The sequence below is a fragment of the Pistacia vera genome, unplaced genomic scaffold (genome assembly GCF_008641045.1).
Source record: "Pistacia vera cultivar Batoury unplaced genomic scaffold, PisVer_v2 Contig560, whole genome shotgun sequence".
Lineage (NCBI taxonomy): Eukaryota > Viridiplantae > Streptophyta > Magnoliopsida > Sapindales > Anacardiaceae > Pistacia > Pistacia vera.
Genome location: NW_022196402.1, coordinates 228,537 through 251,265, shown reverse-complemented (window position 1 = coordinate 251,265; position 22,729 = coordinate 228,537). Strand labels below are relative to the sequence as shown.

Below are 22,729 nucleotides of genomic sequence, written 5' to 3'. Positions count from 1 at the left end.
ATGTTTTAGAAAATGTTTTCCCATACATTATGCCTTGAGTGTTATTATTTTCTTTTGGTTTCAGAAAGATCTTTCCCCTCGTCTGTCCTCTCCTTTTGTTTCAGGTTGAATCTTGATGTTCAAACCGTTTACAACTCATACTTGATGCATTTTTTTTTCCCTTTCTGTTTTGGCTATCAGATGTTACACAATGGTTCTTTTAAATATCTTGGATTTAAAAAATTAATGATTAGCAAAGTACCATACATACAAATACTTAATTTTCTAGATCATTTTATAAAAGCTATTCTTGCAGATTCGAGAGAAACTTGAATTGTGTTTTTTGGATTTTAGTTGATGAAAAATGCTTGCTGAGATTGGGCTTTAGTGTGCAATTCATTGTGAGTTTGCCAAAAATGTATGAGGGTCAATCTGAAGAGTTTGCGCCTTCACCTCTTGCAGATTATTATCTATCTTCTCAGATGGTAGTAGAATGGAAGAATCAGATGATATACATGCTGCTTTGGCTCTAATGTATGGATATGCTGCAAGATATGCCCCATCAACAGTTATTGAAGCCAGAATTGATGCACTTGTTGTATGTCACCTTTCATTTGTGTTTTTTATTTAAAGATAGACTTTCATTTGGCGAGTGCCATAGTATTTGGGTTTGGAGTTGGAATTTGCTACGTATATTTGTTGGGCTCTTCCACCTTGCTTAAGCTGTTGGGTTGGCTTCTCTAACATTATGTTTTTGCTTCTTTAATTTCTGACTACTACTAAATCTAATGGTTTTCCCACTGGGTTTTTTTATAGCTTTTATTTCTGAGATTGGCAAATATGAGAAATTAAAAATATCGACCGAGTAAACAGGAGAGCCTGGTATCCCTGCTTGAGATATGAGTTAGAAACACTCTGTTAGATGATGTTATCCTTTTCTATTTTATAATTTTGCAGATACAACATTGTGCAGTGTTATCTCATGATGGAACTATAGGAGGCATTTAGCTTCCACAGTGGAGTCCTGGGATTCCATTTTACAAATTACAATAAACAGAAGATGATTAGTTGAGCCAAAGTAGACTTACAATTTACTTATCTTCCTGTTCTATAAGGCGTTTTCTCTTCCTCTACAATCAGTAGGAATATGAAATAGAGATGTTTTACTTGGAATCATCTTGATTAGGTTAATATCAAGGATTTACTTAAGTAAAAAGGCAATAAAATAATTCTATGTTAGTAGTTCCTAAACGTATACACATCCATATTTCATTATTTGTGTTTTCCAGAAATGTAATAGTCTCTTTCTTGTGTGGACACCACTACACAAGATATGTATTCACAATGTTAACTGTCATTGAGTGTATAATTGTGTTAGTTTTGATGAGCTGCATTTCAAGCTCAAGGGAAAGTTATTTTTACACCGTATATAAACTGTCTTAAGTAAAATAAGAGAAAAAAAAAGTTATTTCAGCCAGTTGGAGCCAATAGGATTCCCCTCAGTGCCTGAGGGAGTTCTTAAGTTGATGCTTTCTGGCGGATTATAGTTAAATGTGCATGCACTGCTGTTTTATTGTTTTATTATTTCTGTGACCTTTTCATATAATAGATAAGTCAGTTATATGTTTCTCTTGCCTGCAGGGGACAAATATGCTTTCACGGCTTCTTCATGTACGCCACCCAACAGCAAAGCAGGCTGTTATAACTGCTATTGATTTACTAGGTTTGTTTAAATAGTTGCTGTTATTCATGTTATGGTTTGTTAGGAATTTTTGTATACTTGTGTTTTACGCATATTGCAATGAGAATTGTTATTTATATGGACTTACCAGTGGTTTCATTTTCTTAATTCCTGATATATTGCACTTATGAGCCTGCAGTCAAACAAAATTAATGACATGTTGAAGAAGTTGACAATATTCTGTAAGGTCATTTCTAGTAGATGAATTTGGGGATTGTCCAGATTAGTTTTGAGTTGGCATGGGATTTTAATTTTCCCGTCTCCATTAAGTGCTTGTTTTTGGATGAGTATGTTGTATAACGTCAATAGTGAAAGATTGGGTGTGCATAGTTTTATGGAGATGCAACAGAGTTTTGGGCTGTCAAAGTTTTGTTCTAGGTGCATATGTAACGGGAGAGGCAAAAACACTGCTCAAGAGCTGAAGAAAGTTTTCTGTGATTCATATTAATTAATCCAATTGAATGTTGTAGAGTCATATACCTTTTGCGTGCTTGATGGTGGTTAATTTAATTGGTGAAGTTAGAACAACTTCCTCGTCTTTGGAAGCTTCTATTTTTTTTTTATTATTAATAAAATGCTTTAATAACCAAAAGTGCTCTTTCTTTTTCATTCATCCCAGTAGGGAAAGGTTTTGAAGTGTTTAGCTTGGGTTGGGGTTGTATAGAGAAAGGGGTTTTGTGCCTGTTGGTATATATTTGGTTGCAGAGGGTTGCCCCTTATTTATTTATTTATTTTTTGTACTCTTTGTGGATAGTTGGTCCCCTTGACACATGTAGCAACTTCATTTTGTTTTTTTCCATTTTAACACATTGAGTTTCTTATTAAAAATAATATATGCTTTAATTTTAGTTTTATTCTCTTCCTACTCCAAAGTTTTTCTTCCTTATAGCTAAGAGGATAACACATGACTGGGTTGGTAGCTGAGTCGTATTATTACTTGTTTAAGTTATATATAATTTTAATAATTAGATTTTTGTTATTTCCAAGGTTCTTTTAGCTAGGGCTTGATAACACTATTATAAGTAGAGCCTAATGTTGTTTTGGAAATAGACTTGATGGATTATTGAACATTGATTTTCTCCCTGGATTCTATCTGTTTCCCCTCCTGTGTCTCTTCAATTTTCTTCCCCTTTCTCTTTGATTTTCTTCCCTTTCTCTCGCATTTTCTCTCATTCCTAATTTGATTTGTCTCCAATTTCTTTTCTCTCTTTTGTTTTTCAATCTGTTTGTCTTATGTCAAATACCTTTATGCTAGGACACTATCTTTTTATGGGGAACTTATAAAAATAGAAATGTGAAGAAAATTAAAACTAAAATAAGGAATGTTCTGTCTCCATGTGGTATGCATTGTGCAACTTCATTTTTCACGAATAAAGTAGCAATGCCTACTTGACATATAAGAAGGTACAATTATAGAACAACAATTTGACAGAATTGATGTTTGTATGTGTTATCTGTATACATACAAGTAGGTTTGAAGGCATCATTTTTTGATACAAATTAAACACTATATTTGGTAGTTTTAATCTCAATCATTCAAATGCATTAAGACTCAAAAAGTTGCGAATAGAATATAGGGCTATTGATCCTGCTCTTGTTTATACGTATAAGAAACTATAAAAAAGCCATGAGAGGGCTAAGAAATCTACACACCTATGTGTAGTGAGTAACCATCCTGTTCCTTTACAAAATAGACCACAAACTATACAATTAACCTAGAACCCCTTCCCAATTGAGATGAATCAAGACAAAAAAGAAGAATCCTGATACTCCTTACCAATTAAAGGCAAAGTGAAGAGGAAAGGTGGACTTTTACCTGTAACTCGCTACTGTTTTCTGCTCTTTTGTCATAAAAAATCTGGTTATTTCTTTCATCCAAATCACCTAAGAAAGAGCTGAAATGGCATATCTCAAAAAGGTTTTGGTTTTCTTCCTCTTCCAAAGGCAACTACATTGTCTATGAGAAGTGAATCACAAGATTCTGGGATAGCCCAAGGCATCTTAGCTTCTAAACAAGCTTTATATGGGGCTTCGTTTACCTGGTCTAATGTCGGAACTATTCCATTCTGTTGCAGGTGGATAGATTTCTTTTTACTAGATTGGGAGGAAGATAGAGGTTGTATTTTTATTATATATTATTATATGCAATTTGCTTGAGTACCTTTCAAGGTGTGCAGTTTTGACAAATTTAGTATTTATCTGAAGATGCTTTGTTCACATAGGTTTCTGGTTTCAATTTATTGACCGTTTTGGAAAAAGTTTTGGATTCTTGTTTTCAGAAGTCTATGTTATTGGAGTCTTCTTTGTTATTGTCATTGCATCTTTTCTTTTGCAGTTGCCTGGGTATGCTTCTTCAGAAAGTTGATGACAGGGCTTATGTTCGTGATAAGATTGATTGGATGTACAAACAAGCCAATATTGCTATTCCAACTAACAGGCTTGGTTTGGCAAAAGCTATGGGATTGGTAACTCAAGAGTTTAATTTTTATAATTGCAGTCTTCTCTTTCTCAATGTTTATCATTTGTCCTTTGAATCGCTACCAGGTTGCAGCATCCCACTTGGACACTGTGTTGGATAAGCTAAAAGCTATTCTGGATAATGTTGGGCTAAGTATTTTTCAGAGGTGTGTGCCCTTACTTTAATGATAATGATGCACTTCACCAACAGCATCACTGAAAATGTTTTAGAAAATGTTTTCCCATACATTATGCCTTGAGTGTTATTATTTTCTTTTGGTTTCAGAAAGATCTCTCCCCTCGTCTGTCCTCTCCTTTTGTTTCAGGTTGAATCTTGATGTTCAAACCGTTTACAACTCATACTTGATGCATTTTTTTTTCCCTTTCTGTTTTGGCTATCAGATGTTACACAATGGTTCTTTTAAATATCTTGGATTTAAAAAATTAATGATTAGCAAAGTACCATACATACAAATACTTAATTTTCTAGATCATTTTATAAAAGCTATTCTTGCAGATTCGAGAGAAACTTGAATTGTGTTTTTTGGATTTTAGTTGATGAAAAATGCTTGCTGAGATTGGGCTTTAATGTGCAATTCATTGTGAGTTTGCCAAAAATGTATGAGGGTCAATCTGAAGAGTTTGCGCCTTCACCTCTTGCAGATTATTATCTATCTTCTCAGATGGTAGTAGAATGGAAGAATCAGATGATATACATGCTGCTTTGGCTCTAATGTATGGATATGCTGCAAGATATGCCCCATCAACAGTTATTGAAGCCAGAATTGAAGCACTTGTTGTATGTCACCTTTCATTTGTGTTTTTTATTTAAAGATAGACTTTCATTTGGCGAGTGCCATAGTATTTGGGTTTGGAGTTGGAATTTGCTACATATATTTGTTGGGCTCTTCCACCTTGCTTAAGCTGTTGGGTTGGCTTCTCTAACATTATGTTTTTGCTTCTTTAATTTCTGACTACTACTAAATCTAATGGTTTTCCCACTGGGTTTTTTTATAGCCTTTATTTCTGAGATTGGCAAATATGAGAAATTAAAAATATCGACCGAGTAAACAGGAGAGCCTGATATCCCTGCTTGAGATATGAGTTAGAAACACTCTGTTAGATGATGTTATCCTTTTCTATTTTATAATTTTGCAGATACAACATTGTGCAGTGTTATCTCATGATGGAACTATAGGAGGCATTTAGCTTCCACAGTGGAGTCCTGGGATTCCATTTTACAAATTACAATAAACAGAAGATGATTAGTTGAGCCAAAGTAGACTTACAATTTACTTATCTTCCTGTTCTATAAGGCGTTTTCTCTTCCTCTACAATCAGTAGGAATATGAAATAGAGATGTTTTACTTGGAATCATCTTGATTAGGTTAATATCAAGGATTTACTTAAGTAAAAAGGCAATAAAATAATTCTATGTTAGTAGTTCCTAAACGTATACACATCCATATTTCATTATTTGTGTTTTCCAGAAATGTAATAGTCTCTTTCTTGTGTGGACACCACTACACAAGATATGTATTCACAATGTTAATTGTCATTGAGTGTATAATTGTGTTAGTTTTGATGAGCTGCATTTCAAGCTCAAGGGAAAGTTATTTTTACACCGTATATAAACTGTCTTAAGTAAAATAAGAGAAAAAAAAAGTTATTTCAGCCAGTTGGAGCCAATAGGATTCCCCTCAGTGCCTTAGGGAGTTCTTAAGTTGATGCTTTCTGGCGGATTATAGTTAAATGTGCATGCACTGCTGTTTTATTGTGTTATTATTTCTGTGACCTTTTCATATAATAGATAAGTCAGTTATATGTTTCTCTTGCCTGCAGGGGACAAATATGCTTTCACGGCTTCTTCATGTACGCCACCCAACAGCAAAGCAGGCTGTTATAACTGCTATTGATTTACTAGGTTTGTTTAAATAGTTGCTGTTATTCATGTTATGGTTTGTTAGGAATTTTTGTATACTTGTGTTTTACGCATATTGCAATGAGAATTGTTATTTATATGGACTTACCAGTGGTTTCATTTTCTTAATTCCTGATATATTGCACTTATGAGCCTGCAGTCAAACAAAATTAATGACATGTTGAAGAAGTTGACAATATTCTGTAAGGTCATTTCTAGTAGATGAATTTGGGGATTGTCCAGATTAGTTTTGAGTTGGCATGGGATTTTAATTTTCCCGTCTCCATTAAGTGCTTGTTTTTGGATGAGTATGTTGTATAACGTCAATAGTGAAAGATTGGGTGTGCATAGTTTTATGGAGATGCAACAGAGTTTTGGGCTGTCAAAGTTTTGTTCTAGGTGCATATGTAACGGGAGAGGCAAAAACACTGCTCAAGAGCTGAAGAAAGTTTTCTGTGATTCATATTAGTTAATCCAATTGAATGTTGTGGAGTCATATACCTTTTGCGTGCTTGATGGTGGTTAATTTAGTTGGTGAAGTTAGAACAACTTCCTCGTCTTTGGAAGCTTTTATTTTTTTTATTATTAATAAAATGCTTTAATAACCAAAAGTGCTCTTTCTTTTTCATTCATCTCAATAGGGAAGGGTTTTGAAGTGTTTAGCTTGGGTTGGGGTTGTATAGAGAGGGGTTTTGTGCCTGTTGGCATATATTTGGTTGCAGAGGGTTGCCCCTTATTTATTTATTTATTTTTTGTACTCTTTGTGGATAGTTGGTCCCCTTGACACATGTAGCAACTTCATTTTGTTTTTTTCCATTTTAACACATTGAGTTTCTTATTAAAAATAATATATGCTTTAATTTTAGTTTTATTCTCTTCCTACTCCAAAGTTTTTCTTCCTTATAGCTAAGAGGATAACACATGACTGGGTTGGTGGATTCCCTTTTCTCTTTAGACCCAAACACTAGAGGTGGACGGCTGTGCTTTAGTGAAGTTAGTTTTTAATTTTCAATCATTGCTAGAAAGCAGAACAACGGAGGAACAAAATCAACTTAGTTGGAGAAATTAAAGAATAATGTAGTTGACCAAGTACAACTTTTATCTTATAGAGTAGAAATGGGAAATTGATTTTTGGTCTGTCAATATATTTATCAAGATAAGACTTTCAGTCCTTTCAAACTTAAAAAATGTATGTATTATCTTCCTGGTAGTGGAAGATTCGCTTCTCATAGCATGAGGAACACTGTGAAGAATAGTTATGTTATTTTAGAAGTGAAGGGGAAAATCCCTTACTTGAAATTGTATAGTTTCTTACATCATTCTTAAATTTGAATGCATGGCATAAAACCTCTTAATTGGCAAATAATTCTGTTTCTATTATTTTTTCTATTACTCAATATTGTGAAGATGTGTGAATTGGCAAATAGTTCTGTTTCTATTGTTTTTTCTGTACTCAATATTGTGAAGATATAAGAAAATATCACAGTTGGGAACGGTTTTCATGCAGGTCGTGCTGTCATTAATGCTGCGGAAAATGGTGCATCTTTCCCTCTGAAAAGGAGAGACCAATTGCTCGACTACATATTAACTTTGATGGGAGTAGATGAAAATGATGATTTTGCAGATTCAAGTCTTGAACTCCTACGCACTCAGGTGTGTTAATTGCATTGGAACGATTATGTTTTTGAGCATCAATGTCCTGTCCTAGAAAATCATATCTGAACTTCTTTTGACCCTTTTTCTATTTGTGGTCATTTCTTCAGGCCCTTGCTCTAAGTGCATGTACTACCTTGGTTTCTGTGGAGCCAAAGCTGACAATTGAGACAAGAAATCATGTTATGAAGGTACATTTTATTTTGATTATTTATCTTTAACAACGTATTACTTATTTCATTAATCATCTTGTTCCCAGTCTTATGGAAGTGCTCTGAAAAATTTGACAGGCCACCTTAGGGTTCTTTGCTTTACCAAATGACCCGATAGAAGTTATCAATCCACTTATTGACAACCTTATTACTCTTTTATGTGCGATTCTTCTTACGAGGTACTGTTTAATTAGGAGGTCTACGCTTTTGTGTATGACTTACTTCTTGGGAAACATCACATGTTTCTTTGTGTTACAAGTTTGAATCAGCTGCATCTGCTTTGAGAGTGACTAGCTGTTCCCTTTGAGCTTATTGTAGACTCTTAATAGTGTTGTACTCCTGAGTATATCTAAAGCAATTAATAAATAATATTTAGTGCAAATTTCAAGGAACCCCTGAGCTTTTGTGAAACATCATTGACATCTCATGTTTTAAAAAAAATCAGAAATCTCATGTTAATTTCCATCCAAAAGAGGTTTTGTTACCTCTTGAAATATCACTTATACCCTCAACTACCTTTTAAAAAAAATTATTGATTCCTCTGCATTTTCCCATGAATCAAACATATAAGTCAGCCAATCTTGGCATTTTTTCTTTGGGATAAGAAACGATAAAACTATAAATGAAGAGATTGAAGTAGGTGCATCAGTCAACTAGAGTCAATCTTGGCATTTCTCACTAGAGTCTTTGTTAATGTATGCTTTTTCAAGATTCTATGAGATTCTCAAAATATCAGTTTTACTAGAAATGCCATCGTAGCTGGATTCTTTTACATGCATATCCATTTTCTTTTTGTAGTTACATTTCTTTGCGGGGTAAGACTCATTACATCCCCTAGTCTAGTTGTAATGTCAAGGTTTGCTTTAGAAAAAATCCCACAAAGAAATAGGTGAAGCATGTGTTTTTTTAATTTTAAGTTCTTGCATATGTAAAATCATGTACTGAAAAGCACTTCATGACCCATCTTCTCTCTATATATGTGTAACATTAAGTGGAGAGGATGGAAGAAGTCGAGCAGACCAACTATTGCATATTTTGCGACAACTTGATCAATATGTTTCTTCACCTATGGAATATCAAAGGAGAAGGGGTTCTCTTGCAGTGCATGAGATGCTTCTGAAGTTTCGGACACTTTGTGCTAGTGGCTATTGTGCACTGGGCTGCCATGGGAGTTGCACGCACAACAAGCAGATTGACCGTACTGTGCATGGGAATTTTTCAAACTTACCATGTAATTGTGTTTCTTGAAACAAATTAACTCTTCTGTGCTTTCCACCAAGTATGCCTTTTATCTCTAGTTCTTTTGCTTACAGTACAACATGTTTTTCTGCTCATCTTTCAGCGGCATATGTATTGCCCAGTCGTGAAGCCCTGTGTTTAGGAGATAGGGTCATAATGTATCTTCCACGTTGTGCAGACACTAATTCTGAAGTTAGAAAACTTTCTGCTCAGGTATGAATTTTATAGGCAGTTGGTAGTTTCTCCTATGGTTGAATACTTGCAAGTCTTTTACATAAAGTTTAGTAGCTCTCCAAATATTTTACTCAGAAATTTATTGTCCCTCAATTTTTATTTTGGTAGATTCTTGATCAACTCTTTAGCATCTCTCTTTCACTTCCAAGGCCTGTTGGTTCAAATTCTGGTGTGGATATAGAATTGTCCTACAGCACTTTGTCCTCCCTTGAGGATGTTATAGCCATCTTGAGAAGTGTAAGTTTCTTATTACTGCATAATTCATGTCTGTTTATATCTGCGGTTTACCCTGTAATTTTTTGTTCCCCCTTCTGTATATTCAGGATGCTTCTATTGATCCATCTGAGGTTTTCAACAGAATTGTTTCCTCTGCCTGTACTCTATTGACAAAGGACGAGGTATGGTTTATTTCGTAGATATATTTTACAATTTCTTTTAAGACACTGGCAGCTTCAAGTTACTTGTGTGATTTCTTGAAGCTTGTAGGCACCTTGCATAATTGTACCACAGCTATATGCGATAGGATTAAGCAGTCTGCGGAAGGGGCTATTCAAGCTGTCATTGAGTTTGTTACAAAGAGGGGAGCTGAGCTGAGTGAAACTGATGTTTCAAGGTTTTTCTTAAAAATATTTGATTGAGTTCTGAACTGAATCTTTTAAATTGCTGAACGCATATGGGAGAGAGGGAGTTAAAAATTTATTAGTAAAGCTGATTGCATCTGTGTCACCAGGACTACTCAATCTTTGCTCTCCGCTGCAGCTCATGTGACCGAGAAACATTTACGGTTGGAAACTCTTGGGGCTGTATCTTTATATGTATATTGTAGTTAGAATAATTGGTGCTTAAGTGTGTGTTTTTATTTCTGCTTGTAGCTTGATTCAACTGTGGAGTTGCCTTCGTTGTGTATTGTATTTTTGTTTAAATCCTTAACTATAAGCAGATTTCCTCTCTAGCAGAGAACACCAATTCAAAAATTGTTTTCAATGAAGTATTGGCTACTGCTGGAAGGGATATAGTCACAAAGGACATATCTAGACTACGTGGTGGCTGGCCCATGCAGGATGCCTTCTATGTGAGTCCCATTAGATATTAAATTGGAAGACCATTTGTGTAATCTTGGATAGTTTCATATTTTTTATTCTCAATTTTAGTATAATTGAGTTGTAATACTATTTGATAGTATTTGAATGATGCTTATTTAATTTTCTGCTACTACAAATTAGATGATGCTTATTGAATTTGTAAATAAATTATTTAGAGTACCAATTGGTGAGAATCTTCTACTTCATGGGATGGGGAATTTAGTGAAGTTGAATGGATATTCTCATTGGCATGTACAATGGCTTTTCTCTTTCCTTTTCAAGTCTGATTCCTTCAGTTCCTGGCAGGTTAGAATGAGCAGTGAAGAGTAAATCCAAGAATTGATTCGCTGGAAACTTTAAATTGTCTTTTCAAATGTCAAATTTCATGCATGAGACATAAAATACTGCCTTAAGATGAATGTTGTCCTCTTGTTTACAAAATATGGAAGTCTTTTTTCTCCCTCTTTCGTGTTTTCCCCTTTAAGGATTAGGATACTATAGTCATGTAAATGAATTTTAACAGTTCAATGATTATGTTCTTCTTTATTCTTGCATAGGCCTTCTCCCAACATGCTGTTCTTTCTTATTTATTCCTGGAGCATCTTATATCTGCCCTCAATGAGAGTCCTGTTCTTAAGGGTGATAAGGAGAAAGGAGAAATTTCAAGTCATTTTGCTGATACTCAGATAGATGATGACATTTTGCAAGCTGCTATTTTGGCTATCACTGCCTTTTTCAGGTTTCTATGATCAATCGCATTCATCCATTTTTATCTTTGTGTGATCTTACTTTTTCTGGATTTTTTATATACATTTTAAATTACAGAGGTGGTGGTAAGATTGGAAAGAAAGCTGTCGAACAAAGTTATGCTCCTGTTCTTGCTGCTCTTATAATCCAACTGGGAAGTTGTCATGGTCTAGCTAGTTCTGGTCAGCATGAACCATTACGGTATGCATTGTATAATTCTATTCCTATTTGAATATGACATTCTATATTTGCTGTGTGAACGTTAAGCTCATAAATCTCCTTTCTTTATTTTCATCCTTAAATCTTACTTTTCTTTCTTCAAATGAATGCTTTTGCCCTGTCTCTGCAGAGCTCTGTTAGCTGCATTTCAGGCTTTCTGTGAATGTGTTGGAGACCTTGAAATGGGAAAGGTACATGATAATATACGTGAACCACTTTCCACTGCAATAATGGATACTTAATGTATTTTAAATTAAAGATAAAATTAGCTTAAAATTTAATCTGCAGATTTTGGCTAGAGGTGGAGAGCAACATGAAAAAGAGAAGTGGATAAATCTTATTGGAGATGTAGCTGGATGCATCTCTATAAAGAGGCCAAAAGAGGTAGCACGTTAAGTTAATTCTTTTGTTGTTCAGTCATTGCACTATTACCTAGTCCTCTTGTGCTGGTTTGGCCAAAACTATTTGAGGCATTGATGTTTGTTATTTTATGGTCAACCTGTCCAGGTTCAAACTATTTGTTTAATTTTGACCAAATCCTTAAACCGTCAACAAAGGTTTCAAAGAGAAGCTGCAGCTGCTGCACTGTCAGAGTTTATCCGCTATAGGTTTGTGTAAATAATCTACTCTTGATAGATTTTCTGTATGTATTTGCTTTATTTGTTTTTAATGTTTCATGCATGTATTGAACGTCTTAATAGCATATCTATATTTATTATTTTGCCAAAGTTACTTGGAAAAAGATATTGGGTAGATTGAAGATGCAGTTTCTTTTGACTGGTGGGGTTGGAGGGCTGACTATGTATTCCTTTGTTTCATGTTACTCTTCTTGCAATCTTTTTGTCCATTTTCTCTTTCCTCTACTTCAGTTTCTATTTCTCTTCTCTTCATTTTCAATCAGTTATTATATCAGTGAAAATTAGATTTAACCAGACTAACTAAAACAAGACATACCAAACTCTGTGCTTTCCAGAGAATGATATTCTCGAGGATTTAGTTTGTTGACTTAATTTAAGTTTACTATAGTTTGTATTTTTCTGTAGTATGTCTAAAGGCCTCATACCCATGAGAAAATCTTTTACTTCTTTCTAACTCTCTAGCTAGGTAATATGGTATTTCGAAACTCACTTCACCTAATCCATCTTGGCCACTCTATGCTATATGTCAAAGAGTATTGGGTCTTGAGTGTTAAAAATCTACCCTGTTAAAGGATAACACGTCCTTGTGTCGGAACTAAGCCTGGATTATTGGCTCTCTTTGGCCCACGCCGTGAGGTAGGTTTGGCTCTGATATTAATCGACATGCTCCTACTTTATGATATTGTCCACTTGAGACCTAGGTTGCACATATTTGCGTTTAGGGTTCCCCCAAAAGGCCTTAGTCCCAGTGACCCTATATAACCAGGAAATTTGAGATTCTGAAATTGACTCTCACCTCATCCATCTTGACAATGTGGGATTCTGAAACATGCTCCCACCTTATCCAACTTGGTCACTCTATGCTATATCTCAGGATTGTTGGGTTTTTGGTTTACAAGGTATTACAATGTGGCTTTTTTGATTATGGGATACTGGTTGGGCTGTCATGTTAGCCTTGTTTTCGACCACCAGTTCTTCTGTTCTTGCGTTTGTCTTGAAGTTACTAGAGCTAATCAATAATTATTCTCTCTTCAATTTGGAGGTACTTTGCGTTCTTTGATGGGTCCATATAGTTTTGGTTTTGTTTGATTTATTGTACTGGCCACATGTAGTCTGTTACTGTAGTTCAGAATCTTCAGATGATTTTTTTTTTTTTTTTCACATGTGATCTCTGCTTGTTATCACTCCTCTTTCATGGCGAACTCAGAACTTGTCCCTTTTCTCTTGTTATAGTTCCATATGTTGAATTTTACTTTGATATCAATTATAAATATTCTCAATGTTCCAGTGCTGCATTTAATTCCCTACTGGAAGAGATGGTTGAAGCCCTTTGTCGATACGTATCAGATGAATCTCCAACCGTTAGATGCCTTTGTTTAAGGGGACTGGTGCAGGTAAAGTACCTGCGGAAGCACTATATATCTAAGTAATAATATTTTAATTATACTAGCTATTAGTATTGAAACATTGGTACACATGATATTTCCTTCTCTTTCAGTTATAATATTGATTTGCTAGATTGTTCATGTTGGAATGTTTTGCCAATGTACACATGCATGCAGATGTTCATACAACCACATTATGGAGACCAGAAGTTTCTAGATAAATTTTATGTTTGATTTGGTGGAGATGGGTGTCTGGTCATAATTTCTCTCTCTCAAGGCTTACATGAACATTTGTATATATGGTATTTACTTTCTTTTTATTTGTTTTAAAAAATGAGCTTTCTTGACTTGCTGTTGCAGATACCATCCAATAATATTTATCAGTACACTACTCAAGTTCTTGGTGTGATATTGGCATTGCTTGATGATTTGGATGAGTCAGTGCAACTGACTGCAGTATCGTGCTTGCTAATGGTGATTCACTCTACTTTTGTGTGTCTTTTTATTTTTTTTTATTTTTATTTTTTTTATAATTTCTTATGTTTCTAGTCATGGATATCTGGATTCATTTGCTTTGTGGTTTCCATTTTTTCTGTTCATCATAGATTCTCGAGTCGTCATCCAATGATGCTGTGGAACCTATTTTGCTGAATCTTTCTATGCGGCTCCGGAATCTGCAAGTGCGTTTATTTACATTCTATGGTTTTTCTCAAAAACTTTTACATGATTTTCTGCATTCACATTGTTGTCATTGTATTATAATCTATATATTAATATGATCCCAAATGCATGCAATCAGGATGGCAAATTATCTGTTTAAATTTGTTGTTTAGAAACAGAGAAAGTTCCATCTTTTATATTATACATGTTGCTGTTTCATATAATTTTTATAGAGAAATTTTTGGAATTTGTATGTTGGTGTTGTTTGAAAGGTGATGAAAAGACAGAATAGAATATATTAGGCAAAGATGCATGATGAAAAGGATAATGCTCTTGGAGATCCAAGAATTCCATCTACAATTGAGGTGAAATTATTCAACCTGTTAGCTGCAAACTCATAATTTTTCAAGAATACTGCAGTTGGCTAACTAATAACAGGCGCTGACTTCAAAAATCAGTTTATGATGCTTAATCACAGCACTGTACCTCTTATCATGAGAAAACTGCTTGCCAAAGAAATTTCGTCACCCAATCAAAAGACCTGGTGGAAAAGTACATAATCAAAGAAAATGTTATAATCTTGGTCATAGCTTTAAAATTTTTCAGTCAGACATGTAAGAGTAGGCATATAATGCTTATCTTAATGATAATTTGAAATAAAATGGAAATATTTTATTGTGAGAGTGGATCCATTATTCATGTGACTGATTACAACCTGATTTTTGTAAGGTTAATGAAAGAAAATGTTGTAATCTTGATCATAGCTCTAAAATTTTTCAGTCATATATGTAAGAGTGGCATATAACATTTATGTGAATGATAATTTGACATAAAATGGAAATATTTTATTGTGAGTGTGGATTAATTATTCATGCGATTGATTAGAACCTGATTTTTGTACGGTTACTTCCTTGACTAATTAGAGTCATGGCAGAATCTGTATAAAACAAATGAAACACCCTTTTCTCTGTGATGATCTGTGTGTCTTTGCATCCAGCTCCAGACCTCAGAGTTGGTCTGTACTTCGGTAATTAATAAGTTTTATATTCATGCTTCAATGAGGTGTTAAGACTACGCTTAGTAAGAATATAGTGCTGAATATTCAAGCATATATGAGGTTTTTAGATTACTTTGTTCTGGATATAAAGCTGCGTATTCTTTTTGATGGTGCTCATTTAATTGAGCTAATACATTATTTAATGTTCTTATTTGGAAAAGGCGTGTATGAATGCGAAAATACGAGCAAACGCCTTTGCAGCATTTGGGATTCTAAGCAACTTTGGCGTTGGGGAACAACGGGAGGCATTTCTTGAACAGGTCCTTTGTTTACTCCTATTTTCCTATGGGAGTCATTTAGCACATCAGTGTTTTTGTTTATAATTTTGGGATTTGAGTGACTCTTGTCTTACTAGTTTAATTTTGGGATTGACAGTTATACAGTATTGTATTAAAACATGTTTCACCTAGAGATCTTGTATTTAGATCTTGAAAAATTCTCTCATTCAGTTAGTTAAATTGCTATAAAGAGCAAGAGAGCCTTGTGTTTGGATTCACATGGTTTTAAAAAATTGTGAGCACTGTTATGGTTTGATTACTACTATTGAGCCTTTATCTATTAACTTAAAGCTTTTTAGTCAAAATGGTTCCTTAACGTGGTATAAAGCCTGTATGACCAGATAGTCTTGTGTTGGAATTGGCCTATTAATTAAATTATCATAAGTTGCATTTGTAGTTATGGTTGAATTCATGGTTGCTGCTCTGCTAAATACATGTGCAAGTGCATGTGAGTGGGGGCATGTTAGAGCTGAAATAATATTGTGGGGTTCTACCTCGTAGCTTTAACTTTTAGTTAAAACAATTAACAGACATGATAAGTTCTCAATCAACATTTCATATATGTTTAAGTTTTTAAGATTGTTAACATAACATGCCTAAATTTCATTCGTTATTCTTCATTTTGCTTCCCCTCTTCTCTCCCCCTTTCTTACAAGTAAAATGTCATTGTAATTTATGTGTTTTTTGATTTTTATTGTTTAATAATTTATGGTGCAGTGGACAATATAACAAGTTAGCTAATACAACCTGATTTTTCTCAGATTCATGGTGCCTTCCCACACGTGATTCTGCACCTTTATGATGACGATCTTAGTGTTAGACAGGCTTGTCGAGTAAGTGATTCTTACCCTCTTTTACTTCTCTGCATGAGACTTATTTGACAAAATTTTGACATGTTTAATGAATAGAATACCCTCAAACGAATCGCCCCTTTGATGGAAATGGAAGGATTGATTGGCTTGTTCAACTTACATGGTTTTAGTTCTGACCATCGGTATGCATTATGAATCTTAAATGAGCAAATTATGATAAACTTTATGGTTTCATGTCCCTCATCGTGGCAAATATTTCTTTGGATATTTTCAGTGGTGACTATGAAGGATTTTTAAGAGATCTCTCTAGGCTGTTATTGCTGCATGCTTCCTCCAGAGTTGATAATTGTGTTGCATCAACAATACAGGTGTTAATTTTACTGATCAATTTAGATTTTGATTGGGAACTGCTCCTTGTTGTATACTTCTTAATTGATTGCGATGCAGTTTAGAAGCCTATGCAACCAGCCCTTTTGCATTGGGTTGGCAACCCTAAATCCTTTTTTGCTGCTCTGCTCTATTTCATATTTTCTGTTCGACCAAAGCATTGCCATCTTCTCTCTAAGTATTATTGACATTACATCACTTTCAAATACTATAAAAATGATGACAAATCTTGGTTACATTCTTGATGAATCAGGCTTTTGAAGCACCATGGCCTACGATTCAGGCAAATGCTGTTTACTTCTCCAGTAGCATGGTCTCTTTTTCTGATGATCAACGCATATTAGCTATGTATTATACACAGGTCAATCTCTGATGTTCTTACTTACTGTCAGTTGGATGTTATATTTAAATGTAATATATTAAAAAGAAAAAGTTTTATCTTCATTTAGGTGTTTGGGATGTTGGTTAGTAAGATGAGTCGCTCAACGGAGGCAATTGTTAGAGCAACATGTTCTTCATCACTGGGCTTGCTACTTAAATCAACTAACTCAGCTTCATGGAGAACAGCTACACTTGATCGTGTGGACTCATATTGCTGAGTTTATGATTCTGACCCTACTAAGAAGTAGCAACGTGAATGAGATGTGAATGTGACAGTGTTGATCACTAAGCTCTGATCTATGACCCTTTCTTTGATTGGTGAAACAGGGAAAAATTGTGTTGATGGTGATCTATGGCCCTTTCTTTGATGGTATTTGAACAGAACAAAATGGCGAATCAGGGTAGAAAAAGTTTTGTTGATGGTGTTTTATGACCCTTTCTTTGATGCTAATTGAACAGAAACAATTTGGTGAATCTCTGGTAAAAAATTGCGTCGATCTGCTACATATCTTGATGAAGTTTGATGGTGGTGTATGTAACAATGAAAGATGTACAGTTACAGTTTCTGATACAGATGGCCGGGTTGAGTTATTTGTTGTAAAGCTTGTAATAATAACTATGTTGTACATTAATTTTGTATGTAATTTCTTCTTTCTTTGTTATAATATAAAGCGCACTTCACTTCCACTTTTGTTTTCACTAAAATTTATTATATTGGAAAAAATGTTTCATTTCAACGGTCTAAGGGTGTATTTGCTTTAGAAATAATCAATTAACAATAAAAATCAGTTTTAACAATTATTATTCTCAAAGCTGATTTTACAATGATATACACACATTTACATTATAGTTTTATTTACAAAGAATTTAAATAAAAAATTTAATTTATTAAATATATCCTTTTTTAATGAAATTAATAAAATTGAAATGACTAGTGACAGATTGACAGTGGATGTCAACGGAGGCAGTCGGAATCGGATGCCAGTGACGCGAGTTGCTTCTCATCGTCGGTCTTATCAGAATCGCATGAGCTGATCTGGACAAGACCAGCTATGCTGTTAAATGTTAATGCTCCATCGTTGACCAACGGTTGGACAGATCCAATCTTTTTTAATTCTTTAATTAATAATTTATTTGACAATTTTTATTACATTTTTATTAGATGCTTGAAGAAATAAAATAAAATGCCTATTTTAGTCATTATAAGTACACGAACAATTTTAAATTTTATTTTGCCAAAAACAAGATTATAGAGTTTGAAAAGAGTGAGCTATACGGGCACTCCGTATTTTATCTTTCGAGACCCCACTTCTAAGTTTACCCTATTAAAATGTTTTTAACATTTGCAAATGTCTTTATGAACCCCATCTACTATAAAAAATACTATTTTATATATGTTTTTAATTTTTTTTATGCTTTTTTGTTTTGATTGTAATATTTAGAAATGAAATCCATATACATTTTCTTTTTACTTCCAAAATTGTAAGAATGATAATTAAGATATTTAAACACATCAAACTTGTTATGCCTGGGAAAATAGGGCTGACACAGTGCCTTGTTAGCGCAAGTAGTCAAACCTCGGGCAGGTCTCGCTGACGTTCTGGCGCATCCACATCGTGTGGTGACATGAGCAGTACACTCCTGCCAGTGCAGTGGGTGCGCGCCAGACTGATGGAAGGCTGGAAGATGCCCACTTGTCAAAATCCCTGCACACATCGCATAAATCCCTCGAAGTAGGTAAACGACGGGACACAGGGAAAGATCTGCACGGTATCAGTCCCCCTTTCTACGGATTCAGTAATCATTACCTCAATGTATCCCACATAAATAGGGAGCTTCACTCCCGTTTGTGGGATTCGCTCATTCTACTCTTTATTAGCTCAATTTACTCTGTAATAGTTCATTCTCTCTCTCTCTCTCTCTCTCATTTGTATTCACAACTGTAAAGTCAGCTCGCTAGCCGCGACCTGACCCCCCAAAATATAAATATTATATCAGTGAACGTAGGATTTGCTTTTGAGTATCCGAACCACTTTAAACGTTGTCTACTCTTACACTTTCAACTCTCCATTCACATGTGTCTCCTGAGTCAACTCAGCGTTTCCCACGTGTGAGTCATTGGTGTCAAAGTCAAGCATCAACAGTTTGGCGCTAGAAGGAGGGCCTGATTTAGTATTCGTCCTTCATCAAGAGAATCTCTGTCTAAACGGTCCTACAACAGCAAATGGCTCGCAGATTCGAATCTGAGCGAACCAACAATGAGAATGAAGAGACCCCCCAGGTACAAGAGGACACTTCTCCCGAGGTGCCCTCAATCCCACCAAATACTGTGGGGGACATCCCTTCAAGCTCACGGCTTGACCCAGCCGTCATGAGTTACCTGAAGAGGTTCAACAATACTCTTCAAACGGTCAACCGCAGGTTGGACCGATTAGATCGGGTTACACCACTTGAAGTAAATGATGCGGTGCCACTGCAAAAAACGCCTGCAAGTCGAGTGAAAGCGCAAAGACAGGCAATAGCCCGTTCCACGAGCACTACAGTGCTTCAAAGGAAGGGAAAACAAGTGGCGAACAATAGGCCTAGAGGCTCCGAAGGGCCAGCGAACACCGACCGTGCCCCGGGTAGAATACCCATGAAGTTGCGGCTCGGTGACATGTGCTACCAGAGCTATCCCATGCGACATCGCACGAGCACTCCCACAAAAGCGCGAGGCGGGGCGATTTTCATCACCGCCGAAATGACGACTTTAATAGTCATACGGGAAGCTACCACACTCCGCGGGTCGGTTCGCACCACCATGGAGGTCGTGAAAATTCCCCGAATCAGACAACGCCATCAGATGGCGCTAGCCAACGTGTGTTAAGATTAGCCGGGACAGCCGGCAGAGGTGAGGAGGAATCTGACCTATGATCATTCCTCAATCGTAACTGTGAGGGTCAAACCCATGTTGCGAAAAGTAATCCCCAGGTAGCACTGCTACCTCAAATCGAAGAGCTGTAACGAGCTCTTGATCAATTAAAGGCTCAGCAAAATGAGTAAGGGCAGGTCGCAGAGTCGTCCCTCTTTTCTCCGGCGGTGTTAGCTGCCTCTCTTCCATTAAGATTTAGAATGCCTGATATGCGGGCGTTCGATGGAAATTCTGATCCGGAGGATAACTTGTATGAATTCAACGACTTGATGGAACTTCACCAGGTTTCAAACCTGGCAAAGTGCCGTTGTTTGGCAGTAACTCTAACCTCACATGCTAAGCGATAGTTTAGATCACTTCCACCAGGATCGATCAGCTCGTGGAATTAGATGAGCTCGAAATTCCTGAGACATTTCCAAGCAAACAAAAAGTTCTAAATGCCTTTGAGTTATCTCAGCAACATAAGGCAAGGAAGGGACGAGTCTCTCCAATCTTACATCAACAAATTCCACAGAGAGCTCCATAAAGTAGCTCATACTCCCGAAGAGTCTATTCGGACTCTCATCATCACGGGAGTTTGCCCACAAACCGATTTATGGAAAGAGCTACAGGCTGAGGATGATGTTTTCCTCACCCGCTTCTACAGCCTCACGGAGAAATATCTCCGTATTGAAAACTCCGTGGCAGCACTCCACCGCCACAACCCTGGCCCTTCAGGCAGTGCACCTGGTCGAGGGGAGAACAGGAGGACTGATCGTTGCTGGGCTAATGATGATCAGCGAAAAGGAAAGAAACCACGGTTTGAGCCCAAGTCTTATGATCCGGTTCCTTGTCACGATCGTGATAGGAATCAATATACACCTTTGAATGCATTTGTATCGGCTATTCTTGACAAGTTAGAAGAGGCTGGCCTGCTCAGAGAGCCTGAGCCCATGAAAAACCCCCCATCAGCTAAAAATAGCAAGAAATACTGCTACTTTCATCGGGATAATGGGCATCACACCGATGAGTGCCGAGCTCTTAAACAGGCAATCGAAGACCTCATCAAGTAGGGGCATTTCAAGGAGTATATTGATGACTCCACTCCCATGCGGGAGAATGAACATGGAGAACCGAGTAAGAAGCATCGTGATCGCAAGGGTATTTATAGCGTCAGAGTCATATTTGGAGGACCGCACCTCACAGGGAATTCGCGAGGTACCCAGGAAAGATATGCTTGCGCAGCTTATCACGACCCAATCCGTGTGATAAACATGACGCAACGACCACCTAAGATTTGCAAAGAGGAGGAAATTTCCTTCTTCGAGAAAGATGTAGCGTGATTGCATTACACTCATGATGATGCTCTCATCATCACGCCTTTGATCGGGCGCTACAACCTCCACAGAGTGTTGGTGGACAACGGAAGCGTTGTGAACATCCTGTTCCAGCAAGCTTTCGATAGAATGAAATTGGATGAGGCTGACCTGAAGCCTGCCTCCATCCCTTTGTACGGCTTTACCGGGGATCATTTTATCCCCAAAGGAACGATCTTGCTTCCGATCATGTTGGGTGACTTTGACGAGGTGACCAAGGTTATTGAATTCTTGGTGGCAGATTGCCCCTCGACATTCAATGGCATCCTGGGGAGACCTCTACTAAGAAACTTCAAAGCGGTCACCTCGATTTACCATCTGAAGATGAAGTTCCCCATCCCGACGGGGATAGGGGAAATGAGCGGATCTCAGCGCGCATCTCGCGATTGCTATGTAAGAGCAGTGCAGATGGCGTGCAAAGGAAAGGGCATCTCGCGGGGTATTCCCGAGCAAGCAATGGCAATCAGTCGGATCGAACCACAGCCTGACCTGGCCTAGAACAACTTAGATCCCCGTATTTAGGAATGCCCTTCCAATGGGCTAGTTGAGGACTTATCCGAAGTGTCAGTCGACCAGAACGAGCCGAGCCAAGCCAAGTGTTGAGGATTGAGGATTGGGAGCAATCTCAACCCCCAGCTCGCCATCGAACTGACCAGCTTCCTCAAAGAGAATGTCGATGTGTTCGCATGGTCGCACACAGACATGGTCGGGATCAGCCCGAATGTGATTTGCCATACCTTAAACATCGACAGTGAAGCCAAGCCAGTCCACTAAAAGAGAAGAGCAATGGATTTGGAGCGATATGCTGCCTTAAAAGCCGAGGTGGATAACCTCTTTTGAAACGGGTCCGTCGGGGAAGTGCTCTACCCGAGCTAGGTTGCTAACCCGGTTCTGGTAAAGAAACCCAATGGCAAGTGGCGGACCTACGTCGACTTCACCGACCTCAACAAAGCATACCCAAAGGATAGTTTTCCCCTACCAAGAATCGACCAGCTCGTGGATACCACTTCTAGGCACGAGCTACTGAGTTTTATGGACGCATACTCGGGATATAATCAAATTCTGATGTATGCGCTAGACGAAGAACATACCTCATTTGTTACAGATCGGGGGCTATATTGCTACAGAGTTATGCCCTTCGGCCTAAGGAATGCTGGTGCAATCTACCAGCGGTTGGTTAACCGTATGTTTTCCGAACAGATTGGAAAATCGATAGAGGTCTATGTAGATGACATGCTGGTCAAGTCGCATATCGTTTCAGATCACATAGCGCATCTCGCTGGGATGTTCGAGATCCTCCAACAGTAGATAATGAAGCTCAATCCCCTTAAATGTTCTTTCGGGGTTTCGTTAGGGAAATTTTTGGGGTATATGGTTAACC

The 22,729-nt window shown here is 36.8% G+C and overlaps 1 protein-coding gene across 1 annotated transcript in view; it reads left to right on the top strand.

Annotated features, from left to right (window-relative positions):
* The window catches only part of LOC116108267 (protein SHOOT GRAVITROPISM 6-like), a 41,553-nt gene extending 23,786 nt beyond the window's left edge, over window positions 1–17,767 (top strand). The window contains 26 exon segments of the mRNA XM_031394521.1: window positions 442–577; window positions 1,621–1,702; window positions 7,606–7,751; window positions 7,862–7,942; window positions 8,042–8,142; window positions 8,956–9,194; window positions 9,306–9,415; window positions 9,545–9,673; window positions 9,760–9,834; window positions 9,916–10,049; window positions 10,167–10,239; window positions 10,377–10,508; window positions 11,076–11,257; window positions 11,344–11,466; window positions 11,615–11,675; window positions 11,773–11,868; window positions 11,992–12,092; window positions 13,411–13,516; window positions 13,868–13,981; window positions 14,113–14,187; window positions 15,386–15,484; window positions 16,264–16,335; window positions 16,411–16,496; window positions 16,589–16,682; window positions 16,955–17,062; window positions 17,151–17,767. Coding sequence (XP_031250381.1) covers window positions 442–577; window positions 1,621–1,702; window positions 7,606–7,751; window positions 7,862–7,942; window positions 8,042–8,142; window positions 8,956–9,194; window positions 9,306–9,415; window positions 9,545–9,673; window positions 9,760–9,834; window positions 9,916–10,049; window positions 10,167–10,239; window positions 10,377–10,508; window positions 11,076–11,257; window positions 11,344–11,466; window positions 11,615–11,675; window positions 11,773–11,868; window positions 11,992–12,092; window positions 13,411–13,516; window positions 13,868–13,981; window positions 14,113–14,187; window positions 15,386–15,484; window positions 16,264–16,335; window positions 16,411–16,496; window positions 16,589–16,682; window positions 16,955–17,062; window positions 17,151–17,300 — 2,905 coding nt within the window. The 3' untranslated portion in view covers window positions 17,301–17,767.
* The last annotated feature ends 4,962 nt before the right edge of the window (window positions 17,768–22,729 follow it).